The following is a 13,143-nucleotide window of genomic DNA, read 5'->3' on the forward strand; positions in this document are numbered from 1 at the left end:
TGCCAGGGGCCCTTTTCTAAACTAAGTCACATGAACAGGCCTGGCATCAATGAGGTGTGAACACACCCTTGTTCCAGAAGGGCCACTACAGGTCATATGATTTCAGATTAGAAAAATATAATTGTCTCTCAGGAAGAGCAGAGACAAGCTGAAACACTAGTGCCATCTGTCAGAGAGATGTATCCAGGCAAAGAGCTCAAGCTCTTTATGCCTCTGACCCCTCCTAGCTCTGAAATTTTTATTTTTGAATTCAACAGTTAAATATCCTCAGCACAAAAATTTTTCATTAGTATGTGGCAAAATGGACAGATTTCAATTTCCTTTCCTAATGAGCATTTAAACGTTCAGAACTCAACAGGGGAGGGGATAGAGAGAACCCAGGGGGTGTAGAAGAGAAGATATTACTAGATAATCAGCCTTGAAGTAATCAAGAGTTGGCTGAATTCTCTCCTGATCTCTCCTGGATTCAGTAGTATCTTAAGAGAATGGATGAGCTGTACTGTGTTCTATCCCTGTGTGCTCACTTTACTTAAGTTTTTTGTGGACTGTTAATGAAAGACTAAAATTACCAGTAGTGTTTTAGTGTTTTCTTGGAGTCTTCAATATGGAAAATATCTATCTGTACCTTAACAAGAAATTAAATACAGTTAATCCAGATAGCTCAGAAATTATTTTTAAATTTTAAAGCTTCCAGGCTGTGTCCACTCAGGTCGAATACACTTATAAGCTAAATACTAACTACAAAAACCAATAAAGAGAACTTTTGCCAAATTATCTGGATATTTCTAATAAAGTAATTGATATATATCAAGTATTTTAAAATTATATTTTTGCCATCTGTTTCAGTTCAGAACTGATCTGTATCTCTTTGCGCATGATAAAGGGTTTGGAAGGTTTTTGAAGGTTTTGTTTCTTCAAACCAAGCATAAAGCTGTCATCATGTGCATCACATTTCTTATTTTTCTCAATCACTGTTCTTAACAGGACAAGAGAATGATTCAACAAAGAATGAAATAAAACTCGAGACAGAATCCCAGAGCTCATATATGGAAACAGAAGGTACTGAAACAAGAATATATTGTTATCAGAAAAATGAGATGAATCTGTGCACCATGACTGCTGTGTAGAAAATGTGAGTGTAAGTGGTATGTGTGTGTATGTGTGTGTGTGTGCACGTGCACGCAGGTGCATGTGTGTGTGTGTGTGTGTGTGTGTGTGTGTGTGTAGGCAATACTTCCTGGAGGATGGCAACAGTGTCCTGCTTTGAGAGTCGCCTGAAACTTTGGGGAATAAGAAAGAACTTTAACTTTCTATGCTGTAGTCACTGTTTTCTCAATGATTCTAGCTAAAACATCTCAGAGACTCCTTCTGTCTCATTCTATTTAGAGCTTTCATCCAACCAAGAAGATGCCACAATTGTGGAGCAACCAGAAGTGATTCCACTGACAGATGATCAAGAAGAAAAAGAAGGTGCAAACGGTAAAACTGCTCTTAAATTAACCCGTCAAGAATAGAGTGTCTCATTGGATTCCTGCCTGGAATCCAACCATCTAAGTTACCCTCTTGCAATTCCACTCTGTAAAGGGGGAAATGAACACTTCTTTAAGTCTGAAACTAGAATAAAATTTAGAAGTAGCAAAAGAGGAGTCTTGTAGCACTTTTTTTCCTTTTCCAAGTAGAATGAAGATATTTTAATTATTCATTTAGACAGCGTAAAGCTTTAAAACTAGAGGATTGAGAAATTCTACAAGAAACCAAAATTATGCAATAGAGGGATAAAATTCACAGAAAATCTGAAATAGCTTTAAAACAAATAGATTAACTTTGTGTATTGATTTCATTCTGCTTTCCATTGTATAATAATGATTAGAGAGGCAAATAATGTAAAATATGCTTATTATATGAACCTTCTAAATTGTAAGTTCATCTGCTAATATTAGCACACTATCACACTGAGTATTTTTTAAAAATAAGTGAGATATACTGATTTCTGAAGATATAGGAGGAACAAGCACCTTGTAAATATTAGTGTTGGGGCAATAAGCCAATATATTGAAATGAAAACAGACCTGCTTTATAAAAAGCCTTTTTGAAAATCCATCAAACAAATTTAGTATTTATTGAAGATCTTGAAGAATCCAATTTTCAGATATAAAGCAATTTCTTTTTAAAAGCTCATGAAATATTTTTGTTACATTATATCATATATCATACCGCTCTTAAATAATACATATTTCCAAATCAGTTACAAGGCAATAACTTGTTAGACTTTGTTTGTAGAACACTGTAATCAATTTTGCTTCCAAATTAAAAGGTAGACATGATCTCAATTGTAAAATCAGGTCAATAGCAACTACAGCTTCCAAATTATGAATGCTTCTTGGCAGCGGCATTAACACAGTTTAATTGCTAAACTATGTTAGTGATTTTGACACTTTGTTTTAATTTTATCTCATTTATAGCACAATATTCTTCCATGTCTATGTCTTTACTTTTTCTCTGTTGCAAATCCTAGTTCAGCCTCATGACACCATATTCCTAGCTAGCAAATGAATAGCTTATTTGAAGTATTTTATGTCTAACAATGATAACAGAGAATTGACACAACCCTTTTTCAGATTCATATATATGATATTGCCACATTCGATTTTACTCCTAAAATGAAAAATCTATAATGCATGCCCCTTTGCTTAATTTTTCTACTGTGGAAATTATTTGCTTTGTATGTTATGCCTGAAGAAATGTGATTGAGTTAAAGAACATCAAACAACTAGAACATTTCCCTTGTTCTAGCTTGACCTATGAAAGAAAGGCTCACATTCAGCATTCATATTCCTAGCGCGAACATTCCTCTAATTACTGAAGAATTAAATAGTACTTTTCCTCTCTTCCTTGTAGGTACACTAGTCCTCTTCCATGAATAGTAGGATGGCATGGGGGAAAGGTGCAAGGTCAAATTCTGCTACATGCTCGTAGCAACTTTGAAGTTGAACCTCTTTATTGAAACTTGCCTTTTCACTAGAAGAGGGGATACTGGTCAGCTTGAGTTAACATTTTTCCTTCTTGCCTCTATCACAGATGCTTAACTTGACTCTTCCTTGAATATTTTTGGTGTTTAAATTTGACTTTAAATGCATCACTTTTGTCACCTTATTCTTTTCAGCAAAGAGTTAAGAGTTATTCTGTTATATATAAGAAAAGTACTTGTCTTAGTTTATTTTCTGTTGCTAATAATACCACAGACTGGGAAAGTTACAAAGAAAAGAGGTTATTCCAGCACATGTTTCTTGTGGTTCAAGTCCCAGTGCCCACATCTTTCCAGTAGAGTCCTGGGGCTGCAAGGGCATCACATGGTAAGGAGCAGGAGTATGCAGGTATATGTCTGTGCTTGTCTGATCTCCCTCTGTCTTCTTATAAAACTAGCAGGATTCAGTTACAGAGATTCCACCCTAATGACCTTGTCTAATCCTAATCACTTCCCAAAGATCCCATCTCTAAAAACCTTGTGGAAGGGTTAATTTTCCTCCCATTTAATACCTCATAATGGGGATTTCATTTCAACATTTGAAGCCTTGGGGGACACTCAAACCGTATACCAATCATGCAATACCCAAAGCAAAGGAAAATCATGTAGATTAACCATGGCCTGCACAGCTCCTCTCTACCAAAATAATAAGCGGGTTGGCCTCGGGCAGGTTACTGAATATGTCTGCTTCAGGTTCCTCATCTGTAAGATAGTGGTGACAAAAGTAACTGTCACATACAGTCATGGGGAAAATTTAACCAGTAATATGTGTAAAGCACTAACAGTAATACCTGTCACACAGAAAGCACTGCTTTACTACTTAGTATTGATTGTAATGTGATGAGTGGATGACAAAGCCAAGAGAATCCATATGTTCATTCACCATCTTTTTGAACAATTTTGAATCCATAGAAAGCTCACCTATAATACATTAACCTTCATCAACAAGCAGCCCCTCCCATTTGATTGACAGAACCATGTCATACAGGCAGATTCATTATTGCTAGAACCTCCACAAATTATTACTTATTTTATTCTATAAAAATAGAAATTAATGGATGTTGGGGTGTGAGGCATTTTCTCACTTCTAAGTTCCTTTTTCTTTGTTAAGATCTCAACCTTCTGTTTGGGAAATAATGATAGCACCATCATTTTTATTTTTAAAGAAAGAAGTCACTGAAGTATGGGTAAATCCATAAAATAAAAATAGTAAATAAGTTCATAGTAGTAGAATTTACTTTGCTTTCTGTTCATTCATGTAGTTATTACAGAGTCTTGTTTGAAAATATTTAGAGGCTGTAGCTTCATGTTTTGTGTTATTCTCACAAAGTAGTTTTTCAATGAAAATTTTTACTAAGAATTGTCTATAAGCAAAAACAAATGAGTATTCTATTTGTAGAAATAGTCTTTGCAGCTCTAACAATATCAATTCTCTTTTATTATGAAAATATTCTTAAGTAGGCAGGAACTGATTGCTTTAAAAACTAACGGATCAGGAAAAAATGTATAACTTTTCTCTCTCATTTTGCTGCATTTTATAAGAGTAGAAAATATAGATAATCTTCAGGACACATCTTCTATGGCTCCCAGGTGTATGAGCACAGATGTTACAACATTAAGTTTTGAAGTTATCTCTACCAAAATATGGATTTCGAAAAGAAAGAAAAATATTCAGCAGAAGTTCATGCTGATAAAATTGCACAATAGCACAATGGACATATCCCTGGGAGACCTAAAATACAAAAATTTCACTGGGCACAAAGCGAGGCTTCACATATGGCAGGTTTTCTCATATAGCCACATTGCTTTCTCTTAAATGAGCCCAGTTTTATGCTTTCCCAGCAGGACCTGCAATAAGTATGAAATCCACTGGAATAACACCATTTAGGCTAATAACCAAACAAGAAAGAATTGTAGGAGATCTGTAGAAAGCGTCTCATGTTTTAGTATAAGCATTATATACGGTCGGTATTTAAACATTTTTCGTAAGATTTTTATTTCTACTTGAATTCAGAACATTTGACACAAAATCTTAACTATATCATTATGTAATGATTATATCCCAAAATTTCTATTGGTGTTTTGTTATGAATACATGCAGGATTTTTCTTCAACTATTACATAGGATGCATGCATTTAGTCCCAAATATTTTTCTTATTTGAATTAATAGGTATAACATGGAACAGTAATACTTTATTTATCTAAGGTCGACCAAAATGTTGATGGATATTTAAGGTCTAAAGTTGTCTTGGGAGAAGATGAAGAGATAAACATATGAGTAGAAAATTAAGTGCAAGCCAGTGACACGAATAAGTTGCTATATGCTTAGGCTCATGTGTTGGCAGTTGACCAACATGTTCATGAGGCAAAGTCTACAGAGAGGTGTGGCTTTTATCCCTGGCTAAGTGAGGGCTACCAATCTTTTAACTACTATTCTAAGATAGTAATGAGGGGTATAAGCTCAATAATGCAATTATAAAATCCTCCAGTTTCATAACTTTACTCAGACAGCCAGGTCTGTAAAATCATATTCTTGATGAAATGAGTGATAAGGTGGGAGCTACTGTGTATCAATACAGTGAATGCTAAAATCTTAGCATTTCTCTAGTTTTATTTATTATATTCCATTGCTAAAAATGCAGGAGCACCCTAGACCAGGCAAAAGAATAGCCAGATTAACTATATTTTATTTTAGGGCTTACCAGTAATTGGACAGCAATTATTCCCTGAAGATATTTTAATGTGTAAAAATGCCTTTGAGCTTACATTATGTTTATGTACAAAATCCATTCAGAACCAGACTGAATTTCCATCATCATCTTTTAGGCCACAGTGAAAATATCTTTTCTTGTAGCTCTTCTGACCACTGGCTTGTTTTTCAGGGAAGACATAGTAAGTGAGCCATTTCTCTTCTGCTCCATGATAGCTAACCAAATCCACTAGGGAGATACCTCATCTACAGAGTACCACCACATAGCCCTTGGTGTTTTCCATCATTGTTGGGATTCCTACATTGCTGACAGAGCCCTTTTGCCTCTCTTTGAGAAGCAGCCCTTGTTCCAGCAGTGTAGTCATAAATAACATCAATAACATTTGGGCTTTTATACTAGCCTGTGATCTTTGCTACAGAGAATCACACTGTTTGGGGATATTTTTGATTCATCAAAACATTATATAAACTTGAATCATCAGCTTTGCACAGGGCTGGGCTTGATTTCCATCACCATCTTGTATCTTGAGAAATGAATTACTTACCCAGGTTTTTCTATGTTCAGAAAGTCTTTGTATCTCATCTTTTCAAATGAAGTCAACAATTAATATTTTTTACATCAGAAGCACTATTATTTAGTTTCCTAGGGCAGTTTCATTTTCAAATGATTTCCCTCTGTTACTGCCCTTCTTTCTTAGTTACATTTTATTGTTGGAATTTGTCAACTAAAACTGTTGTTTTAAAATATAAATTGAATTGAAATGCTGGTCCCTGTTTGGGTTTATGCATATTTTGACATGTCTAATGAAATTCCCTGTATTGGTCAAATACATTGAACATAAAAATTACAAAATTTTATATGTTTGTAATTTGGCTTATAGAAATAAGTTGGTTATATTTTATACATACCTATATGTATGCAATATATACATGTAGAAGAATGGCTGGGGATTTAGCTCAGTGGCACAGTACCTCCCTGGCAAGCCCAAGGTCATGAGTTCAATTCCTGGTTCTGGAAGAAAAACAAAAAAAGAAAAAAGAAAACAAAAAAAACTACATGTAGTAGAAATTTATTGAACTTAAATTGTGTAAGAAAGAAGTAAAGATACAATTTTTAAATTCTCATCTAACTTGATTTTTTAAATTTTATTTTTTGAATATCAATCTTCATATTTCACCTCAAACAAAAATGTAATGGACCTACAATTATACAGTTCATACATTTTTAACATGCATACATGAATGAAAAGTGCATTCACTGCTACAACAATAATGTTGATTTGCATTAGATATGTGAGTATATATGCATAAATTCAGACTGTGAATATGTAAAGGTCATGTGGTTTACCAAATAAGAAAAATCCATGGCTCCCATATATAGATAAATGGAATACATGTAAAAATTCTATTTAAATCATCTTGAATGTATTCAATGACACGCCCTTTGGTAGGCAGGTTTGCTTTATCCACATCTCTAGCTGGTAGACTGGAATAAAATGGCCCCCTCTCATGACAGCCTCTGAGAAAAACCTCCAGAGCAACTTGCCTTGGGCTCCAACCATTTCAGGCCATTAAATGGACTCAGGAAACCCCTTCAACACTTTACTCAGAAGCTGACTCTCTTACTTTGGCTCCACGTTATTATCTAATCAGTCTTATTTTTGCTTGGCTCTTTCTCTCTTAGAATAACATTTTAAGTTTCCTTTGAATACTTTTTTTGCCATTGTACATAAAAAAGTTTCTTCCTTCCCAGTGAACTGATCTTTGATTTTGTTAGCATACTACAGCTGAAACTTGCATTATGGCTGTGGGCAAAAGATCCTCATGGTAACCACTTATACATAAAGACCACTGAAAGTAACAAAACTAACAAATGTAGGTCAAATCTACAATGGAAGTTCGAGATTGAAATAATGTAGATGTGTAAACATGTCTTTGTAAAAACCAAAATGTTCAGCCCAAATTTAACTTGTATATGTATACAGTTTGGAAATGGTAAGCCTAAATTCATGTATTGATTGGAGTATAAGCTCAACATTTATTTAAGTAAAAAAAGGTCCCCAAAACTATTTTGTCATATATATTCTTTTTTTTTTTTTTTTTTTTTTTTTTTTTTTTTTTTTTTTTTTTTTTTTTTTGGTTTTTCTCCGGTACCGGGAACCGAACTCATGACCTTGCGCTTGCCAGGCAGGCGCTTTTTTGCCACTGAGCTAAATCCCCGGCCCCTTGTTGTATATATTCTGAGTGAAATATTTACTGCTCATGGATTTTGATTTAAGCATTCCTTACTTGTCAGATGCAGGAACTTCCAGACACTACTGACTATGCACAGGGTATGTGCATTCTGATTTGGGTTTCAAATGTAAGTGCAACAGTACCTTTCTCTCTGCTTCAGAAGGAAACAATTTCTTTTCATGACTCTTGATACAGGTGTCTTCATTTCAGCACAGTATGTAAAGAGCAGGTGGTATAGGAAGTACTTTGAATGTTAATTATTTTCTTCATTTATCTCACTGTGAGGATTTACCTTTCAATTTATTTTTATAATCAAGATGGAAACAATTAGAGAACTTACTGCTTGAATGTTTCACTGCATTTATTTTATGATATCTGCTGCCATGATTTAAAAAGAAGAAAGAAAAAGGAAGTAAGCTGTTTACCAATAGCAAGGGCTTTGGGTTGATTGTACGCAGTTGCTTCATTTCATTGTGTATCTTCAAAGGAAATGTCAAGATGAATGAGCCAAGTTCCGAATCAATAAATATCCCACTGTCAGAACTTACAGTTTGACTATTCAAAGCACTTCAGTTCGATTTTCAGAGATGTCGTAATTTATTTGCTTCGGTTTTAATTGAAACTAATTTTTTGAAAACTACAGAGAAAAAAGAAAGAAAAGAACTAGGTACATTTATTTATCTATCTATTTATTTATTTATTTATTTATTCACATCTGGGGATCAAACCTAGGGCTTCATGGATATTTCTTCTTAAAGATACATTTCAAAGGAAAATGTTCATCGCCTTTTATCGTAGTTTTCCCCTTAAATATGAATCATGATTTGCTTCACCTGTACATCATGCTTCATACACTTCTGAGCAGAGTTCATACAAAAATGTTCAAGATTAAGCAGTACATGGTTCATGATGTATTAAGATACTAATTTATAATTTCAGGATAAAGGAGTATTTTTCAAAATGAATACTATTGTGCACTTTATGTTACATTACTCTTGTATTCCCCCATTTACAAAATATTATCAAAACTATGCACAGTTAAAAAAATAAAGCTTGCATGAAAATTATAAACTGTAGTGTTCAAGGGAAAAGGGAGGTGCCTTCTAACTACCTGAAGTAGCGAGAATGCTGGCTCTTCAAAGGCATTCCTGTTCTACTCCTGGAACCAACGATTCTGTTAAATATTTGCAGCTGTGGTTAGATTAGGGCTCTTTAGGATAGGTTTCCAGAAGGTCCCAATGTAATTACAAGCATTATCTGTAGAAGAAAGGAGAAGCAGGAGTGTCAGAAACAGAAGGAGTTACATTGATTGATGGAAGGAGAGAAAAAGGGGGAGAGAGAGAGTGAAGAAGTGCACCATGAAACAAGGAATACTGGTGCACGGGAAACAGGTAAGTGAACAGATACTTCCCAACATCCTCAAGATGAAAGATAGCTCAGCTACCATCTTGATTTTAATCCCATAAGACTCATTTTAAATGACATGCAAAACTGTAAGATGAATATGCTATGGAAGGCCATTAAATCTGTGGTAATTTATGGCAGCGAAATGCAACTAATACATTGCCACCCAACATGGTTTTTCCTAAATGAAAACTCCAGGTATATCTTGGTTCCCCAGATAAAAGACCCCAAACTCTTTCCATGTCTTACTCAGGAAGTGCCATGAAGTTATCCCTCCTTTACCCTATGCCAAGCTAGGCAATGCTTTTATTATTATGACCTATCCCTTCTAGGGTCACTTTCTACTGGCTGCACTTAACTCAAGCAAATATATTTACTATGAGCACAGTTGTTAGGATGAAAAAGAGAAGAAGCAGGATTACGAGTTCAACAGGACAGCTGTATGTCAGAACTAACCTGAGAGGGACAACTCTGGCACGAGAGACCAGACCAGCTAACTCATACAGACTATAAGGTGTTTATAGGGTCATGAGCATAAAAAGAGGGGCTGTGGAAAAAAAATCAAAATGGGATTTTGCAGGGGGAGAGTTCAGTACAAAGGAGTTGTGGCTGTCTGCCAGAACCAGGCTTGAGGATGTACAAGGAGTTGTGTGTTGTCAGGAGCAGGGCTGAACAATGATTGGGAATTATAGGGCATAGCTGTGCATATTGGGCCTTACTGACCCATGACGATACATCAGCGGTAGGTATAAAAGCATAGCAGGTGAAGGGATTTAACTACAGTGGTCCCTGCTCAGACCAGGGTGGCAGTGGTCAGATTCCTTCAACAGTCAGTACCAGTGAATATTGATGCATCTTCTAGGAGATGAGAAGGGAAGTGTAAAGGTATTGGGAAATTAAGGAAGAAAGGAAAGGATGAGAAATAAATTCTCAGAAGAAAGGCAAAAGTATAGGAGAAAGATAAAAGAAGCAAAAAGCTTATTTTTATTTTCTGGTCTGGAAATAATAATTACCAAACCAATGCTTTAGGAAACAAGGAAGATATAAATTTAGACTTTCCAATTTGGTTCTCTCTACTTGTATTAACACAGAATGGAAGTAGGGAAGTTGACCTTAATAGCTTTCTAATAGTTTAAGGCTAAACTAACCACAGCATAGTTACTATATCATTCTAGCACGGTGGCTTTCAAAGGTAGGCATGCATAAGAGTTAGAATATTTAAGACACAGGTTCCTGGACACCACGCCCTGAGATTCTGACCCAGAGACCCCAAAAGGTCTTGGTAGGCTTGATAATCTCATCTTCTAAAAACCTGCCAGCTAATGGTGAGGCTGCCAGTCTTGTCCATATTTTGAATAGCGCTGCTACTTTAGTATTTTACATCTAAATTCAGAGCATTCCTTCTCTGGGATAATTATCCAGGGGTGAAGACAAACTTATCTGAATAGTAGTTTTCAAAATGTGTTCTTTGCAGCAGCATGAGAACTTGCTGGATGTATAAGATCTTGAACTTCACCCCAAGTAGATTCTTACACAATAAGTGCTATGCTTTGGTTTCTTAATTAGACTTTTAAGACTTTACTAAATCTTGGACTGTGTATATGTGTTCATGCATCTCTTATTATACTCAGGAATTTACATTCAGATATCCTAGAGACAAGACAGCAAAAACAGTAAAGCATGAAAAAAGCTGGAGGCCCACAGCCGACACCTCCTGGCTTCATGCTGCCTAGTACAACAGTTCTGCCAGTAGCACCAGCTCTACCAAATGTATCCATAGCAAGGAGCAGAGGTTTTCCAACCTGAGTGTGGATCCATACCACCTGAAGCCTTGCTTAACCTGGATAGCTGGTCCCTATTCCTCAAGTCAGTTTAATAGGTCTGGAGGCTGTGGCCAATCAGATGTGCATGCTGTAGGTGCAGGACACACCTGCAGAATGGGTTAGCTTTTCTGCATTATCCAAACCAGCTGCTTCCTGAGGCACCATGGGAGGAGAAGTCTCTTTAGCATCACTGTGGACTCCTAAGACCTAGAAGTGGCACCCTGGGCATTAGGGTACCTATGGTAAGAATGGATATCTATTACCAATTTGAGCCCACAGTGTGCCTGAGATCGATGGCTTACAAGTGCACATTCTGTGGTCAAGATCACAGTGCATCTCTTCTACAGTGGCAGGCGATACGGAAAAGAAAATCAGACTGCAGTCCCTAGGTAGGAAGTGCATGGAACTAAGTATAGCACTGCATTTATCCACAGCTCCGGCTATTCTAAGAACATCCTGAGTATGCATTTGTGTGGAGAACTCAAAAGACATGTTTACTACCAAAGTGTCACTCTTTCGTGGTTTCAGTGAACAGGACATAAGAGGGGAGAAGAAATGAAAAAAAAAAAAAAAAAAAACTTCCTCATCATTTTAGTAGTCTCATTCATCTACAGACACAGAAGAAAAGAGGAATAATGAGGTAGAAGATGGCATTCCCTCTGCAAAGGTTGAAAAAGCACAAAACTATGACTTGGGACATAACTCTTGCTCAGCTTGCAAGAGTTACCCTACACAAAGGAAAAATAAACTTGGATTTAAGCAGTCCTCTCTCTGCTTTAAATCAGTTTGTCTTCTAAAGCCTAACATTTTCTCAGCTGAATTGAGGAGATTAGATTTTTTTTTTTAAAGAAAAGCAAAAGAGAACTGAAGCGAGCTTTTAGAAGAACACGCATAAGCTGTTTGCCGTACCAAACCAACACCTGGGGCATTGATTTAAAAGCTAAACGCAGGCTGTTCACCTGCATTGCCAAGTATAACGGAAGCAACTGTCTCACTGGCATCAGAGGGAGCACACTTCACCAGGGCTCCATCTGCCACTGCCTTTGAGGACCAAAGATAACCAGGAAAGCTAAAAAAAAAAACAAGGCACAGAGGTTGGTCTGAAATGTAACTCCAACTTAGGGACATTCCTTTCTCTCCTTTCCATAAACGACCTGTGATTTCTAGTTGGAAATACTTTCCTATACAAAGCTGACCTAAGTTTGCTTTTCTCCTGCTAAATCCGTCCTCCTTTTGGTGTGGATCTTCGGCCTTATTCGCTAAACGCTGTTGTGGCTCTACTCTCTAAGCTTGTTTGGCTGGCCTTTCCCAACATTCCAAGCTGTAATGGTCTCATTGACCCGGTAATTAGAGAAATCCCGTACCTTTCCACTCTGGCTGACCGCCCTCTCTTCTCCGCTATTGTTCTTTTAGGAACACCACCAGCAGATGGTTAGAGATTTTTCACCCTTTCAAAAGCTTTCTGTTTTTCCCATCTCATCAAGCATATCTCAGCCAAGTGTAATTAGCTTAAGGCTTTTGAGTCCTCACGGGAGATCAGTTAAAGACCTGAGCAATTTCAATAGAGCTTGAAAAGCAAATCCTGGAAGGCTTCGGATAGCCACAGGAGAGCCACTATTATTTAGAAGCAAAGACTTCTCCCTTTCTCTCTTCCCTCCTCCTCTCTGCATTTTAATTCTGGGGATATGCATGTGGTCTCGGGAGCTTTGGGACTTTCTTTGGACCTTTATTGGGTAGGTGGGATATTTAAGCTCTGGCCCTTCAGCAGGTCAGTGTGTGGTTCCTTTTAATTGATTTCCATCAAGGGGTGCATTTTGGGGAGCCTTAAATTACTCCCAAATGGCCTGCAGTTTGTTTGCTAAATCTCTTACTCCTTTCATTCAGCTTTTTTTCTCATCCTTTGGTTGTTGGAAGCTAGCTGGTAAGCTGTCTTTGTAGTGCAGAA

General features: G+C 36.6%; 1 protein-coding gene across 4 annotated transcripts in view; it reads left to right on the forward strand.

Moving 5' to 3' along the window:
- Nucleotides 1–13,143, forward strand: part of Macrod2 (MACRO domain containing 2) — a 1,840,776-nt gene that overhangs the window by 1,773,738 nt on the left and 53,895 nt on the right. For all 4 annotated transcript variants that reach the window (XM_005380889.2, XM_013512283.1, XM_005380890.2 and 1 more), the window contains 2 exons: nucleotides 985–1,059; nucleotides 1,387–1,479. In XM_005380889.2, the coding sequence (XP_005380946.1) occupies nucleotides 985–1,059; nucleotides 1,387–1,479 (168 nt within the window). The remainder of the gene's footprint in view (nucleotides 1–984; nucleotides 1,060–1,386; nucleotides 1,480–13,143) is intronic.

The sequence above is a fragment of the Chinchilla lanigera genome, unplaced genomic scaffold (assembly GCF_000276665.1).
Source record: "Chinchilla lanigera isolate Chin_1 unplaced genomic scaffold, ChiLan1.0 scaffold00014, whole genome shotgun sequence".
Lineage (NCBI taxonomy): Eukaryota > Metazoa > Chordata > Mammalia > Rodentia > Chinchillidae > Chinchilla > Chinchilla lanigera.